We start from the raw sequence: 17,471 nt of genomic DNA, 5'->3' as shown, positions 1-17,471 counted from the left end.
TGTGCCCCCCACACTGGAGTACCATCTACCTCCCACCCCAGGCTCCACAGCATGAGCTTCCTAAACGGGGCCGATGGCCGGCAGGCCCAGTACTAGGGGATCAGGAAACTACATACATCACAGTATGTAAAAGTAAGAGTCATTCTTTCCACTAACATCCATTGAGCAGGCTGCTGCATAAACACGAGTAATTACACACTGGCCAAGAAGGATGAAGGGAAAGGCAGAAGGAACAGTAAGGGGAAAGGCCCTGACCCGGGCAGGGCCCTCTTGGCGTGTTCAAAGAGGAGCAAGGGGACCTTCCGGCGAAGGAGTGAGGCACGCGTTAGGCGGCGGAAGGAAGGCACGGGCACAGAAGATCCAGAAACATACACCGGGTTTAGACATGAATCCAGGTTCGATAGAGAGACATAGTCAATTCCAGAGGCCAGTGGTTAAGCAGCCTCTGCGACCTGCGTGGGGAATGGGTCTGGAGGGCTGGCAGGAGCGGAAGAGGCTGGGGCAGGGGTCCAGGTGTCAGGTGCTGGAGACCCGGAGTTCGGGCAGAAAGGAGGGGCAGAGGCCAGACAAGCGCAGATGGGGAGCCCGGCGTTTCCCGCACCGCAGCCTCTGCAGGTCCACAAAGGCCCGGGTCACAGGGGTCCTCGCTCGCGCCACCGCGGGCGGGTGTGCGCGGGGCAGCACACGCTCCCAGGGCCTGGACGCCCTGCCCCCGCCCGCGGCCCTGGCGCGCGTCCCGGCACCTGCGCGCACGTGTCCTCGCTTCCTGCAGCCCCGCACACCTGCGGTTGGGGCGCCGCGCACCCCAGACGGCGGGCCGCGCGCACGGCGGAGCGCAGTCCCGCGCGCCGAGGAGGGCGGCGGCGGGCACGCGCCGGCGGGGGCGCGCACGGCGGACCCGGGAGGCGGCGGTGGCGGCGGCTCCTGTCGGCTCCGGGCGGCCCCCGCGCCGCAGCCCGCGCCGTGTCCACGGCGGAGCCGCCCAGGTGAGTGTCTGCGCCGGGTCCGGTGACCCCGCACCACCTGCGCGCCGTAGCCCCCACCCGCGCCCCCGATCCTTGCCTGGGGGGCCACTCTCCCTGAGCGCCCCTCCCGGGTGCATTGCTCCTCGTCAGGCCCCCAGCGCTCCCCCTGGAAACTTTGGGGGGCCACTCGCCATGCTGAGGTCCCCCTGTCCCTCCCCGGGGCGCTGAGGAGCAAGGAGCCGGGTGGTGGTCTATCTGGAGGCAGTGGGGACGCCTGGAGGCATGCGCTCCCCTCCAAAGGGGATTAGGATGGGGCACTGGCTGAGTCTGGCAATCACGGAAGGTCGGGTCCGGAGCCTTTTTGCCCTCCCTTCCGGCGAGGTCTGGTCCAGCCTGGGGGGCTGCGCCCGGAAGGTGCAGGAGGCGTTGACACCAGGACCTGCTGCATCGCTGGGTTGGAGACAGCCCAGCCAGGTGGGAGGACTGGGGAGCGCAGGGCCAGGCCCCCTGCCCCGCGGGCCTGTCTCCAGTCAGCAGCAAGGGTGGGGTGGGGGCTTCTCTCCGTCCCCTGAAGCTTGGCATAGGTGCCCCCCAGGGCCTGGCCGGTGAGGCCACTAAGCCCCATTCAACAAGTTGGGGAGGGCAGCACCTTGTGCCATGATCCCAGTGCAGGAAAAGACCTGGTCCTTATTTTCCAGACCATGTGCCCCAGGCTCTAACAGTACAGGCACCCCAGCCCCCCAGTTCTGAGGAATCAGGACTTCTGGGGTTTGTGCCCAGGAGCCTGCATTGTTAACAAGCAGTCCCCGGTGAATCCACATTTGTACAGAGATGGTTGAGAACTTCTTGCTTCGGGCGGGGGCGTGGGGAGGGGGTGTCTGCGGCAGCATGGCAGCAGACAGAGGGACCATCTGGGGTTTGATGGTGGGGGAGAACTTTCAGGGAGAGTAGGGCTCTAAAACCTGGAGCAACACAGGAGGGCTCCCTGGAGGAGGTGTGGAGGCTGGGAAGGCTGTGGTGTGTGAGTACCCAGAGGCAGAGGACATGGTGTCTCTGTGGGTGAGGTCGGTGGAAACCAGGTGCGGGCAGGCAGGGACAGGTCAGGAGCCGTCGGGCTGTGAGTGTCCTGCCTTGCCCCATTCCCCCTCTGAGCCAGAGTGGCAGCCATGTGAGACAGGATCTGAGTTGGAAGACCCCGTCGGCCTCCCCCACAGGTGCAGCTCCTCCTCCTACCGGGATGGCATGGAGTGGTGGGAAGGGCCTGCCCACCACGGGATGAGGGCTCGGAAGGGCTAAAGCCAGACTTCCTCAGCCTGCCTCTCTGTTCCCCATCCTCGCTGGTGAGTTCTGACAAAGGACAGCCCTTCTGTGAGCTCCAGTTCTGAGATGGACATCAGTGCAGGGTGTAAGAAATGCAGGTGCATTGCGCCCCCAGCATGGGGCTGCCATGAGCTAGATGTCGTGTGATGGCAGGGCAGCCACGATCATCCCCACTGTTAACACAGCAGTTCGGCCTCAGTGTGCTCATCTGTAGAATGGGGGTGGCTGGGAGCCACCCCCACAGGACGCCTGGGATCTGAAGGTACCTTGCTGAGTGGGAATATAAAGTAGATCTCAGGCGTCAGCTTGATTTCTCTTCCCACAAGGCTGTCATTCTCGGGTGCCCCTGAGTCATCACCTCCTCACCAGGTAGAGAAACTCTCAGAGAACTCTCCAAGCAAAGCTCATTCCAGGTGGGCCCGGGGCGAGCTGCCCACCACCATGTGTCAATCCTGGGCCTCTGAAGAGGACCTTCCCTTAGGGCTCTGGGATTCAGTGAAAGGAAGCTGGCATTGGACCAGGGTTCAAATGTTGACTCTCAAGCTGAGTGCTGCCAGGTGAACTGGGGACCACTCTGACCCTCAGTCTCATGTTCTCCAAGTGGGCTTCACTGATCCCACCTTTGGGGCTGGGCTGGGCTAGCGGCTGAGTGGCTGTGGTAGATGGTAGACATTCAAAATACGGTTCTAGAGGCCTCACCTGTCAAAGGCGGTCAAGGAAAGTGGGTCGGGAGGCCCCCCAGTCCCCTGAAGGGTTAAAAGGGACTAATGGCTGACAGAGACTAATTAAGACTTAATGAATTGTCGTGGATGAAAGTCCCGGAAGGGCCAGATCTAGGACAAAGGATACACCAGTCCTGAAGGGGTCGGCAGTGTGTCCCCAAAAACAGGCCTCAGAGGGCTGAGTGCTGCTTGAGGCCGGGCCCCACCTCCCAAGTCCATCTGGAAGCCTGAACAGGGAGCACTTTGAGGGCCCACCAAACAAGACTGCCCTGGGTCCCTCTGGCCCCAGTTGTGTTGGGGGAGGGGGAGGGGCCAGAGGGGCCCGCTGCCAGCAGCATCTATTCACCCCCCTCCCTGTCCTCCTATGGGTTTAGCTGCTTCCTTCAGGGGGCTTGGCTCAGTCTCACCCAAAGCAGTGTTCAGCATCTCCCAGCCTGGGAGGGGACGGGACTTGTCCCATGTGTCTGTGGGGGCAAAGCTGTCTCCATGTGGTGGGGCGGGGAGGAGCTGGGCTGCCTCTGATCCTGAGGGGCCCCAGCAATCCCAGCTACCACCCCACCGCCTGGGTTAAGTACTTCATGGTAAATTTGGGTTAAGGCCTGCTAGGGGCTCTGGAGAGGAGGATCTCTCTCTGTTGCCCAGGAGGGACAGATTTTGGGCTCCTCCCCCAGATAGCTTCCTGCACTGCCGCTGGTACTGATGGCAGATACTGCGGGGAGCAGGGCCCCCTCTCCCTTCCAGCCCCCAGAGCGGGCGCACAGCTCCGCAGAGGCCTCCGCCCACCTCCTCTTCAAATCTGCAAAGACCCTGCGCAGGGCTCCCAGGGGTGCTGCCACAGATTGCCACAAACCTAGTGCTCAAACCACACACATTGATTCTCTCACAATCCTGCAGATCAGGAGTCCAGCTCAGGCCTCACACGGCTAAACCCAGGCGTGGGCAGGGCTGGTCCCCCCGGAGGCTCCTGGGAAGCACCAGTTCCTGCCTTTTCTAGTTTCTAGAGGCGCCTCATCCCTGGCTCACAGTCAGCAGCCCAGTACCTCCCATCTCTCTCTGCCTCTGACCCTCCCACCTCTGTCTTATGAGGACACCGTGATGACACTGGGCCCCCGGGGAATCCAGGATCGTTCCCACCTCAGGGTGAACCGATCAGCATCCTTAATTTCATCCCTCTTTGCCACATAAAGTAACATTTGCAGGTTCCAGGGGTCAGGCTGTGGGCATCTTTGGAGGGGCCTTTCTTTGGCCGACCACAGGCCCCACCTCCCTGTTATTCTCTGTTGCACCGTCCACACATGGCCTCTAGTACTCTTTCTTCTCTTTATCACCTGTGGATGACTGGCAGGGATTCCATCTGTATTTTTCAAAGCTGTTTCCCTTAAGAACTAGAACAGTGCATGGTACACAGAAGGTGCCCACTAAATGCGTGTTGAGCAGAAGGCCTAGGACTCAGGGCACCTGACCCCAGCTGGCACCCAGTGGAGACTTTTCCGAAGGCCCCAGGTTATAAAGTACCTTCTGTCTATAAGTTCTCACCTGCTACTCAGTCAGCGCCCGGAGAGCGGTCGTTGGTCACCTGAGTCCCTTTTGCAGAGGAGGAAGCTGAGGTTCAGCGCTTTACAAGTCTCTTCCAAGGTAGTCAGGGGCAGGCTCCCGTGGGGACCCTGGAGATCTCGTCCTGTTGCTGGAATCTCTCTGCTTCCCTCATTGGCCCACAGAGCACCCAGCTCTGTGCATGCTGGTGGTGGGGGGTAGGGAAGGGACTGACGTGGTCCCCGCCCTCAGGACAGCGCTGTCCAGGAGGGTGACTGTCCGGGTTCGTGTGATGTAGGGTGACAGGCCCAGAACACACAAACCCAGATGCATCTTCAGATGCCAACTCAGCTCCATCATGTTCCTTCTCAAACCTCCCCCACAGCTCCCTATCACTCACAGAATCAAGTCCCTACACCTCACTGTGGGTTCAGCACCCTGCGTGGTTCCACCCTTGCCAACCCCAACTCCCAGCCCCAAACTCAGACATGCCCCGAGCCTCTAGTCACACCTGCCTCTGTCCTCCCAGCACCAGCCGTTCCCCCCCAACTCAGGGCCTTCACCCTGATGGGCCCCTCCACCCAGAACACCATCTCCCAGCCTTCCTCCTGGCTCACTCCTGCCCACCCACCTCTACTCAAGACTCAACTCAGACACACCTTTCCAGCCATGCTGGACAAAGCATCAGACCAGAGCAGACTCCTGCTTCTCCCAAATGACATACTTCACGGATGTGTTTGCATCTCTTGCCTGCCCCACAGGATGCTCAGTGAGAAAAGCGGACACAGAAGGACACACAGGGTGTGATTCCACTGATGGGAAACGTCCAGAACAGGCAGATCCACAGACACAGAGAGTGTGTTCCTGGTTGTCAGGGGCTGGGAGGGGGTGATGGCTGATGGGGACAGGGCTTCTTTTGAGGAATGGAATGTTCTGGAATTAGGTAGTGGTGATGACTACACACACTTGTGAACACATCAAAAAACCACTGAACATTTGAAATAGGAAAAAAATGTGCTGAGGAAAGCTGGGGTGCTGCTGCGCCCCCAGCACCCATGCTTGGCCTGCTGGGGTTTAGAGGGACAGATAGAGGTTTGGACTGTGGCTGGTAGAGCCCTGCCCCCATGGGACCTGCCCCTTGCTGGGGAAGGAGATGGGTAGGTTCTCAGCCACCAACCCCCAGGCTCTGGATCCCAAGTCTGGAAAATGAGGGTGGGGGGCCCTGGCTCTGCATGGGGGTCTGGGTATTCAGGGGGTCTGGTCTACATCATGCTCAGCATGAGCAGTGTTCAATCATGTGGCGAGGAATTTTTCTGGCATTGGCAGCCACACGGGGGCAAGGGGCCCAGGAAGGGCCAGGCTGGACTGAGGGCCTCCTCCATCCCTGGACACAGGTCATGTGCTCACTGACCCCGAAGCTTCCATGACATGGGAGGAGGGAGCCATGCTCTTAGGCAGCCCTGGGAAGTCTCAGTTCTGGCCGGCTGACACAGGGCAGCTCCTGGGTCTGCAGAGCTGGCAGAAGTCAGGGTTCCATGGAGGTGGGGGTCCCCTCGCCCTGACCCCGAGAGAGCCATGGGAGAAGAGGGTATGGAGCCCTGGGTTCAAATCTTAAATGTACTTCTCTCCTCCTGGGTGAGTCACTTCCCCTCTCAAGGCCTCTGCTTCCTCAGTGATAACACAAATGGATAATCAGCCTGTTTCTTCCTGGGGCATCAACTGGATGCCTGCTCTGTGTCCAGCACCTTCTACAACATGGATCTTACCTGGGTGATCCTGCCCCAGGGGACATGGGTAATGTCTGAAGACATCTGTGGTTGTCACAACTGGGGGGCTCCTGGTGTCAAGGGGGTGGGGGCCAAGGAGGTTGCTCCACACCCTGCAGCACCCAAGACAGCCCCCCCACAGAGAATGACCTGGCCCCAAAGGTCAGCCGGGTCAAGAGACCCTCACACAACTCCAGGCCATTCTGCAGGCAGGAACACTGAGGCCTGAGAAGGCAGGGTGTCTGCTGAACACTGGGGAGTGAGCTGGGGCCCGTGCTGGCAGGCGGGGGCCTGGCGGTGGCAGAGCTGCAGAACAAGGTGGATCTGGGATATATTTGGAGGTGAAGCTGACTGCACCTGCTGACGGATTGGCCGGGGGTGTGAGCAAGGAGCTGCCAGGGGAGGCTGAAGTTGGGACGCTGCAGGGCCTCTGGGTGATGTCAGGATGTGGCTCCAGTCCCTGGGGCTGGAGCTCAAAGAGACACAGGACCGGGAGTCATCAGTGAACAGATGGTGTCTAGTCTTGAGCAGACAGGAGGCGAGGCCCCAGGTGGGAGGCGGGTCCCTGGGGGGAAATGGAGGGTCTGGAGGGCAGGTGGGGACCTTGACAGCCCTGTGGGGGTCACCTCCCCCAAGGCCATGACCTCACAGAGGAGGGAAGGGGCAGAGAAAGTGTGGACTCAACAGCAGCCTGTCCACGCAGCCTCACTTCGCCATCTAGCACGGCCCCCACTCCACAGCCTTTGCCCACCCTGTCCTCCCTGCCTGGCCTGCCCTTCTCACCACCATCCACAGCTGGTGTTCTCACCATCTTTCAGGAAATGGACCTGATGCCCTGAAAACTTAGCAGCAGAAGCAGGACTAGAATCTAGACTCCCAGCCTAATTGGGGGGCTTCCCCGGTGGCTCAGCGGTAAAGAATCCACCTGCCAATGCAGGAGATTCGGGTTGGATCCCTGGGTCAGGAAGATCCCCTGGAGAAGGGAATGGCAACCCACTCCAGTATTCTTGCCTGGGATAATCCCATGGACAGAGGAGCCTGGCGGGCTACAGTCATGGGGTCGCAAAGAGTCAGACATGACTGAGCATGAACACCCTAATCAGGGCCTGGAAACCTGGCCTTCTAACCCCATTGCAAGGCCCAGGCCTCCAGGCGAGAAAACAGGCCCAGAGAGGGTGACTCACTTGCTCAAGGTACCCGGCCCTTGATTATCCTAGAGCAGCAGGGATGCAGGGGTCTTTGGGCATCTCGGCTCAGTTCCTTCCACCCTCAGCCCTCCCCTGAGCTCTCCCACTTCCCAGGCCCCCAACATCCAGGAACGTGAGTGAACGCGGCTACTGGAGGCAGAGTCAAGGTCCCAGAATCCCTTCCTACCATGGAGGAGCCGGAACCCTAGTGGGGGAGGCATCGGAAGCTCCAGCCCAGTTGCAAGTCCGCCCACCCCCTGCAGAGAAGATGACAGGCCCACACTGGGTTGGGAGAGGTTGGAGTTCACAAACTAAGTCACAGCTGGAGTGGCCCCTGCTGGGCACCAAAGGACCAGCTGTCCTCTCATCCTGGGAGCAATTACCGCTCGAGAGCTCTGAGAACACCGAGGTTTCGCTGCCTTTGACAGGCGAGGTTCACAGAGGGCGCGTTTTTCATTGGAGGTCACACAGCACATCAGAACTGAGGTCTCCGCAGGCCTTTCCAAGAAACTGTATCACAGTGGCTGTGCCCTAAGCTGTCCTGACCTCTCGAATTGAGTACTTCCTTCCTGACATTGTTCTTAGCTGCCTCTGTGACAACTATTTTTTAAAATTCTTTCCAACTTAAAAAATTTGGGGCGGGGGGAGACTTCCCTGGTGGTCCAGTGGTTAGGACTCTGTGCTCCCAACGCAGGGGACCTGGGTTTGATCCCTGGTCAGGCAACTAAATCCCACATGCTGCAAGTAAGACCTGACACAACCAAATAAATAAAAACTTTTAAAAAAATTTTTTAAATATTTTTTAAGTTTGTAGATTGAAAGTCCACCTTCCTCTCTCTACGGGGCCTGCTCCCAGCCTCCTGGGCTGACCGGCCCGGTCCTGCTGCCCCCCATCTGCTAGGCCCCCTTTCTCCCTCCCTAATTCTTTGCACAACCATCGTTCCTCAGTAAGTTGATGATGATGATGACTACCATGCCCTCGACACCCCGCTGTCATCTTCCTGATTTATTCCTCTTCATTTATGGCCACCGGAGGTGGAAGAGCATGTATTTACCTCTTTTATTATCTGTCGGCTCCCAGAAAGCTGACCTGTTTGTCTCAGGCACTCTGTGTCCTCAGCACTTGGAAGATGCCTGGCATGGTAGACGTTTGTTGACTGACAGATGGACGGAATCGATGAATGAGAGGAAACGAGCACTGCAGGTCCAGCGAAAACAGAGCTGTGTTTTGAATCCTAGCCGGATGAACTGCCAAGACTCTCTCCTGCCTGTTTAAAAAAGAGAGAGAGAGATAGTGTTACAGGATTGAGCACCACCAACCTCTCCCTGAGACTATCCCCTGCCACCTCTGACGTGCTATGTGAACCTGTGCTAAGACATGTCTAACTCTGCAACCCCATGGACTACAGCCTGCCTGGTTCCTCTGTCCATGGGGTTTCCCAGGCAAGAATACTGAAATGGGTTGCCATTTCCTTCTCCAGATCTTTTCAACCCAGGAGTCCAACCCACCTCTCCTGTATCTCCTGCACTGGCGGATTCTTTACCACTGTCGCCTCCTGGGAAGCCCTGTGTGTACCTGAGCTGGTGATTCATGTCGCTTTCTGCCTCAGTGTTCCCATCTGCAAAATGAGGGTGGCAGTGGGGCTTCCCCCTCCCAATGAGGATGTTGTGGGACTTGAATGGACCCATTCAGATCGCCCAGAGCAGTGGCTGCTGCAGTGTTTGCCATGTGGATGAAGACAATGACCTGCTTTGAACAGGGGTTTAAGCGGCATATAAGAGAGACTGGGAGGGTACTTGAGTACTAAAAGTCACCGAGGAAGTGACATCGGGGGCCAGATCCAAATAAAGTCAGGGAGAGAGCCTTGTAGGGATGGTGGTCTGGGTATTGCCTAACATGTGCAAAGGCCCTGGGGCAGGACCACACCAGGTGTGTTGGAGGAGCAGCGAGCAGGCCTGTGCATCTGGAGCAGAGTGAGGAGAGGGAGGAGGGGAGGGCGGGGAGGGGACAGGGGTGTGAATTCTCTCCTGCAGAAAGAAAAGAGCAGGCCGCTCTGCCCCCCACCCCCACGAGGAGTCTGTTTGGGGCACTGAACAACACCAGTCATTTCCTTCTGGGGGCAGAGCTGGCAGTGCCTGGCTGCTCCGAAGCAGACCACTGAGGAGTTATCCCCTATCCTTGGATGACAGACAGTGACCCCTTGACCACAGGGAGTGGCCCAACCTAGGAGTGACTGCAGAGCCAGTTTAAGGTAGAAAGAGATGGATGAATAGGGGACCATTGTTTCTGACTGTCTTGTGCCCTCGTGGGACATGGCTCCTCTGCTTGCTGTCCAGGGCAACAACATGGAAGAGAATGACCTAGAAAGAGAGCCTGGGAAGGCAGCTTGCCTCGGGGAAGGATTGTGTTCCCTGCGATACGCGGGTTGGGATTAAGGACAGTTGCAGTGGGAAAGCAGAACCAGATGCTTCTTGCTCCCTCTGTCTGCCTCCCCACTGGGTTCCCCAGCCAGGGTTAGAGAGTTAAGACCCATGACCTCCCGGAGACCAGGGGTACCTTGGTTTCCTCATGGTGTGACCACGCTCTCCATGACTACAACTCCATTCCTGCCACTCACAGTGCTGTTCATGCAGTGTGTGAATCCCCAGGCATTTCGGGAGCACCTGCACATGTGTTTATGTGCCCACCAAATCAAGAATTGAGTTTGGTGTTTGATTTTACTTCCTGATGAATAGGCTTGTGCTGTCTGTGATTGCTGGGCAACCTCGATTCCTCCAGCCTCTCTTGGAACTACAACTCAGCCATCTTTCCTTGTGGGTGCATTCAAATCTCCCAGCACTCCACAATAACCATGCATTATAGCTTATTTGATCCCCTAATTGATGGGCGCCTGGGTTAGTTCCATTTTTCCTCCATGTAAGTAAATCTCGGCTTTCTTTCTCTACTAAATACACACAAATCTCCTTGATTCCACAGCAGGCACAGACCCTAGCTTATTTAACCAATGCCCTATTGATGAACCGCTTCCCAGGTGGTGCTAGTGGGAAAGAATCTGCCTGCCACTGCAGGAGATGTGAGATGAGGATTCAATCCCTGGATCGGGAAGATCCCCTGGAATACAAAATGGCACCCCACTCCAATATTCTTGCCTAGAAAATTCCATGGGCAGAGGAGCCTGGATGGCTACAGTCCATGGGGTAGCAAAGAGCCGGACATGACTGAGCACCCACTGATGGACACTGAGATTAGTTCTAGGGGTTTTATTCCCCCCATATACATGCACCTCCACTGTCTTTCTTCATTGGTGTATAAAAGTCTCCCTGTGTTCCACAGCAGGCACAGACCACAATTTATTTCCTGGATCCCCTGTAGATGGATATCTAAGTTAGTTCCAGTTTTTTGTTTTTCCAAACGACGCTGCAGCAAACCTCCCTGTTGATGCCACTCTGCTCTTGTTTGTGTTTTTTTTTTTACGGATACGTGGCTACTCATGAAGGTCTTGTATTAGTATCCAGTAGCTGCCATAATGAAAGACCACAAACAGGGTGGCTTAAACAACAGAAAGTTACTCTCTCTGTTCTAGAGGCCAGACATTCAAAGTCAAGGTGTCAGCAGGGCTGTGCTCCCTGCAGAGACTCAAGGGGTGGATCCTCCCTTGTTTCTTGCAGCTTCTGGTGCTTATTGGCAACCCTGGTGTCTCTTGGCTTATAAATGCATCACTCCAATCTCTGCCTCCGTCGTCACATGGCCATCATTCCTGCATGTCTGCATCCAAATTTCCCCCTTTCATAAGGACACCCGTCGTTGGATCAGGGCCCACCCTACTCTGGCATGACCTCATCTTAATTTGATGACACCTGCAAAATACAAACTCTCCTCCTAGTGACGTATGATTCGCCTCTAGCATTAAGCCAGCAGTAGCTCTGGGCTCTGTGTCTTCATTTTCACCTAAAATTCTCAAAAGGGTCCAGGCAAGCAGGAGCTGACCTCATGGGTGAGGATCTAGAGCCTGGGTCCTTGCTGGGCCAGGGCTGTGGGAACAGTGAGGAAAGAGGCAGTAGGGATGTGCTGGTGGGGGCGGGTGGGGGCGGTGGGGGGCAGTAAGAGGAAGCCTGGGGGCTTCAGCTGCTCAGATACTGAAAATAGCTGCCCAGCCAACAGAGCAACTCCCTCCAGCTGCCATCTGGCTGCTCCTTCCCCACCCCCACCCACCTTGGCCCTGGGATCTGGGCTGCAGCCCAGCAGAGCATGGGGGAGATGGGGGATGGAGGGCCAGCTGGCTGCCTGGAGAGATGGAGCAACTCAGAAGGCACAGGTGCAGAGGCCCAGGCTTTTGGCATCTGTTCCTCAGGTCCTTCCCGGTCACATCATCCACCTCTGTGGCCCCTCCAGTGCATCTCCGGGTTCCCCACCCCCACTCACTCCACTTGCTCCTGCTGCCTCAGGGCCTTTGCACTAGCCGTTCCTCCAGCCTGGAACCATCTTTCCCTAACACCCACAGCCCTTTCCTTGTCCTCCTATGTGTTTGCATGAGCTTCCTGTGGCCAAAACAAAGTACTACAAACTGAGTGACTTAAACAACAGAAGTCTATGCACTCTGGCTTCTGGAGGCCATGAGTCTGAAATTCAGGTGTTGTAGGGCCATCTCCCTCCAAAGGTTCCAAGGGAGGGTCCTTCATGCCTCTCCCAGCTTCTGGGGACCCCAGCCATCCTCGACTTATATAGACATATCCCTCCAGCCTCTGCCTCTGCCTTCACACAGTCTTATTCCCTCTGTGTGCATCTCTCTGTGCATCCAAACTGCCGTTTTGTTACAAGGACATCAGTCATTTGATTCAGGGCCAACTGAATCCAATATAAATTCATCTCAATTCATCACATCTGCAAAGAACCTATTTTCAAGGGAGGCCCCTTAAAATGAATCAGGGGACTTCTACATGTATGTATGTGTGTATGTGTCTGTGTGTGCTCAGTCCTGTCCAACTCTTTGCAACCTCACAGACTGTAGCCTGCCAGGCTCCTCTATTCATGGGATTCTCCAGGCATGAATACTGGAGTGGGTAGCCATTTCCTGCTCCAGGGGATCTTCTTGACCCAGGGATTGAGCCCACATCCTGCACTGGCAGGCAGACTGTCTACCACTAGTGCCATGTGGGAAGCCGTGTTTCTTTTAGGGAGAACACAAATGAACCCTGTACAGGGTCTCAGCAGGCATGTCACCTGTCCTGATCTGAAGTCACCCCTCTGTCCACCCTGATCATCCACCCAGGCTGCTCCCCTCACAGCCCTTGGGTAGATGCCCAGGAGTTGGATTCCGGGTCCCAAGGTGGACGATTGCTTCCTGAGCGCACTGCTAGGATGGGATGGGACAGGCCTGGAGTGCGGGTACTAATGCTGGCCCCGCCCACAGGTGCCCACGAGGATGGTGGTGTGGCCCTAGGCCCAGGCTCCGCACCATGACCTGCTGGCTGTGGGTGCTAAGCCTGCAACTCCTGCTCCTGCCCGCGGCCCTGCCCCCCGCCGGGGGCTGCCCGGCCCGCTGCGAGTGCACGGCGCAGACGCGCGCCGTAGCCTGTCCTCGGCGCCGGCTGACCGCGGTGCCCGACGGCATCCCGGCCGAGACGCGCTTGCTGGAGCTCAGCCGCAACCGCATCCGCTGCCTGAACCCGGGCGACCTGGCTGCCCTGCCACTGCTGGAGGAGCTGGACCTGAGTGAGAACGTGATCGCGCACGTGGAGCCGGGTGCCTTCGCCAACCTGCCGCGCCTGCGCGTGCTGCGCCTCCGCGGTAACCTGCTCAAGCTCATCCCGCCCGGCGTCTTCACACGCCTGGACAACCTCACGCTGCTGGACCTGAGCGAGAACAAGCTGGTCATCCTCCTGGACTACACCTTCCAGGATCTGCGCAGCCTCCGCCGGCTGGAGGTGGGGGACAACGACCTGGTGTTCATCTCGCGCCGAGCCTTCGCCGGGCTGCTGGCGCTGGAGGAGCTCACCCTGGAGCGCTGCAACCTGACGGCGCTGTCTGGCGAATCGCTGGGCCACCTGCGGGGCCTGGGCGCCCTGCGGCTGCGCCACCTGGCCATCGCCGCCCTGGAGGACCAGAACTTCCAGCGGCTCCCGGGCCTGCTGCACTTGGAGATCGACAACTGGCCGCTGCTGGAGGAGGTGGCCGCCGGCAGCCTGCGGGGGCTCAACCTGACCTCGCTGTCCGTCACACACACCAACATCACCGCCGTGCCCGCCGCCGCCCTGCGCCACCAGGCTCACCTCACCTGCCTCAACCTGTCGCACAATCCCATCAGCACGGTGCCACGCGGGTCCTTCCGCGACCTGGTGCGCCTGCGTGAGCTGCACCTGGCTGGGGCCCTGTTGGCCATGGTGGAGCCGCAGGCCTTCCTGGGACTGCGGCAAATTCGCCTGCTCAACCTCTCCAACAACCTGCTGTCCACGCTGGAGGAGAGCACCTTCCACTCAGTCAACACGCTGGAGACGCTGCGCGTGGACGGGAACCCGCTGGCCTGCGACTGCCGCCTGCTGTGGGTCGTGCAACGCCGCAAGACCCTCAACTTCGACGGCCGCCCGCCGGCCTGCGCCACCCCGGCCGAGGTCCGCGGCGACGCGCTGCGCAGCCTGCCAGACTCGGCGCTCTTCGAGTACTTCGTGTGCCGCAAGCCCAAGATCCGCGAGCGGCGGCTGCAGCGCGTCACAGCGGCCGCGGGCGCCGACGTGCGCTTCCAGTGCCGCGCCGAGGGCGAGCCGGCGCCCACCGTAGCCTGGGTGACCCCGCGCCACCGCACGGTGACCGCCGCCAGCGCCGGCCGGGCGCGCGTGCTGCCGGGCGGGACGCTGCACATCCGGGACGCACGGCCGGGGGACAGCGGCACCTACACGTGTGTGGCCAGCAACGCGGGCGGCAACGACACCTACTTCGCCACCCTGAGCGTGCAGCCCGAGCCGGCCGTCAACCGGACCCCGGGCGAAGGCCGCAACGACACGCAGGTGGCCGCGCGCTTCCCGCTCGACCTCACCACTATCCTGGTGTCCACCGCCATGGGCTGCATCACCTTCCTGGGTGTCGTCCTCTTCTGCTTCCTGCTGCTCTTTGTGTGGAGCCGCGGCCGCGGGCAGCACAAGAACAACTTCTCGGTGGAGTACTCTTTCCGCAAGGTGGATGGGCCCGCCGCCGCCGCCGGCCAGGGGGGCGCCCGCAAGTTCAACATGAAGATGATATGAGAGGCCACGGGGCCCACCTCCCGCGGCCCCCGCCGCTGCGCCTGCGCCGGAAGTAGCGTCTCAGTCTCCGTCCGAGCCCACGCCGGCGGGCGGCTGGCCCATCTGAAGACCACCTATGCATCTCCCATAGGGGGCGGCCGCGAGCCGGCTCCTGGCAGAACTTCCCCCTTTTTTTGTAGGGACCCAACCACAGGACTCTTTTTTCATCAGGATGCGTCTTTTGCAGAGTTTCTCAAGCGTTTTTTTCTAAGGGTTTCACCCTGTCTTCCTGCCCCTGGTGTGGTTGCTCAGCTGGGCGAGGGTGGGATGGGAGCTCAGAGATCCAGGGTCCTCAACACAAAACAACTCACACCTGGTGGAGATGGTCTACACCTGGGATCCCAGGGAAGGCAGTCCGGCCTCCGGGTCAGAGCATGAGAAAGCCCACACCGTTCACACCTGGATACCCCCCTCCAACTACACCAGAGCACATACTTACAGCCAAGGCATACAGCCACGATGCACAGATCCAGAGTGGAACACACACAGACACACACCTCATACCCAGCTGACACTAAGCAGGTGCCCCAAGATCACCACGGGCACTTTGGGCTCTTGGTAGAGACCAGTCCCCACCTCGGCCAGGCAGCTCACACCTGAGACCCATTTCTGCTCACACCCAGACGTTCACTGACCCCCGGCTCCCACTCAGCTGGCCACTTGATGCAGACCTCAGGTGCTGAGCTAAGGTCTCACTGGCCAGGCTCACCCTGAAGGGGTCCAGCACACAGGATGGCTCCTGACCCGCTGGCCCAAGTCCCTATACCCAGACTGCCTCCCACCAGGACCTGCCAGCCCAGCAAGACGGGCTGCCAGCTAGGAGAAGCCATTCCTCCAGTTCCTCCCACCATCCCTCAGCTGCTGCTTGCTTCCTGTGCCCTCACTACCCCAGAAGGACAGCTGTCCTGGCCCCTGGTCCAGAAGCATGGCTTCCAGGGTGTCCCTTTCCAGCAGGCCAGATGGCGTGACCTTCAGTCCTGAGTCTGCACCACCCCTGCCCTGTTGCCCACTGCTCACCTTGGGAAGGAGACCAGTGTCTGGATGGTTCTGAGGGTCCTTGTCCTGTGCACTGTAGGGGCAGTGACTGGGAGCAAGGATGGGACAGAGGTTCAAGCCACAGGGAAGTCCAAACCTGGGGCATTAGGAGATGACAGAGGCACCTTGGTCTCTGCAACACTGGGGCAGATCCAGGGCCAAAGAGTGGAGAGTCACAGGAAGACTGTCGCTCAGGTGAAAGAAGGTCATTGCCCCAAGGTCATTGCCCTGTTGCTCTATAGGTAGTGAGTTCCCTGTCACTGGAAGTGTGCAAGCAAGAGCTGAGGTTTTGCATAAGGATTTAGATGCCAAACAGGGGCCATACATGACCCTGCCGCCCCCAGCCTGGTCCTTGCCCCCACTCTCTCTACCTCGGCCAGACAAACAGTTGGGGGGAAGGGGCACGGGAACTATTGTAGGGCCAGACCTCAGCCAGAGAGGAGCTTGGCTACTGACCAGGAGACTAGACAGTATTTTCACGGACCTTGTAAGAGGCTCTGTTTTCACCCAGCTGTGTGATCTTGCTTGGCAACTGAAGACCATTGATGTCCACGTCTATAAAATCAGTCTGATGTCCAAATCTATTTCTCCATACATAGAGGCCAGGCCCATGGACAAGCTTGATGTTTGACTTGTTTTCTGGATTCCTCAAGGTCTTTCTGAGACAAGGCAGAGAAAAAACTGTCTACCCTGGCAATTTTGAGCAAAGGATTCAGACAGAACTTGGGAAGGGACACTGGGCTAGAAACTGGGCTATTCTCCCTGGGCTAGAAACATTAGGAGGCCCTGGCCCTGCCCCCACGTTGTGTTCGTGGGCCAACAGGACAGAGTGGCAGGCTACTGACCACAGCCAGTCCAGGTGGGGACCCCACCCCAACCCCGTTCATGGCAGGACGTGAGTGAGAGCTGAATGGGGTTTCCAGCAGCCCTATACAGAGTTGAACAGAATGGACTAGTTTTTTTTACCCTTAGCATCCGCCTGACCTTGGTTGCCATGACAACCCTGAGGGTCCCTCAAAAAACGACATCCAAGTGCCTTTAGCATCATCACGAGGAGAGGGAGTATGTTCTCGACAGTGTTAGGACAGTGTTAGGACTCATAGAACGTCAGTGTATTGGGATCTCCCAGCCCCCTCTGCCTGCCCCCATCCCAACATGAACCAACACCCCCCGTCCCCTCCCACCCCTACCCTGCTGTATTTGGTTGGAATCCAATAAAGATGAAACCAATTTAATAGCAAACTTCAGGGCTTTTTTTTTTTTTATGGGAAGAGCAGGGAAAGGAAGTAGGGGTTTCTGGGGTCCCTGGGGGAGCTGCCTGGTTTCAGCACCAAAGCTGACCCTGAGTAACAGGGCGTTTGTGGAGAAGGAACCGTGTGATGAGGTTGGAGGTCACACTTCAGGAGTGCTCATGCAGTTCCCAGCGCTGCCTGTGTTCACTCCCCTGTGAGCTGGGTACTGCTATGACCCCACTTTGGTGGTGGTGGTTTAGTAGCTAAGTCATGTCTGACTCTTGCAACCCCATAGACTCTAGCCTGCCAGGCTCCTCTGTCCATGGGATTCTCCAGGCAAGAATACTGGAGTGGGTTGCCATTTCCTTCTCCAGGGAATCTTCCCGACCCAGGAATCGAACCTGGGTCTACTGCCTTGCAGGCAGATTCTTTACGA

General features: G+C 58.3%; 1 protein-coding gene across 1 annotated transcript; it reads left to right on the top strand.

Moving 5' to 3' along the window:
- The first annotated feature begins 880 nt into the window (after positions 1 to 880).
- Positions 881 to 17,238, top strand: LINGO3 (leucine rich repeat and Ig domain containing 3). Its single transcript, XM_043466070.1, has 2 exons — positions 881 to 986; positions 12,905 to 17,238. Exon 2 carries the CDS (start codon positions 12,951 to 12,953, stop codon positions 14,727 to 14,729), a length of 1,779 nt encoding a protein of 592 aa, XP_043322005.1. The 5' UTR covers positions 881 to 986; positions 12,905 to 12,950; the 3' UTR covers positions 14,730 to 17,238.
- The last annotated feature ends 233 nt before the right edge of the window (positions 17,239 to 17,471 follow it).

The sequence above is a fragment of the Cervus canadensis genome, chromosome 4, assembly GCF_019320065.1.
Source record: "Cervus canadensis isolate Bull #8, Minnesota chromosome 4, ASM1932006v1, whole genome shotgun sequence".
In the NCBI taxonomy this organism is placed as follows: Eukaryota; Metazoa; Chordata; class Mammalia; order Artiodactyla; family Cervidae; genus Cervus; species Cervus canadensis.
This window is presented reverse-complemented; position numbering and strand designations above follow the sequence as displayed.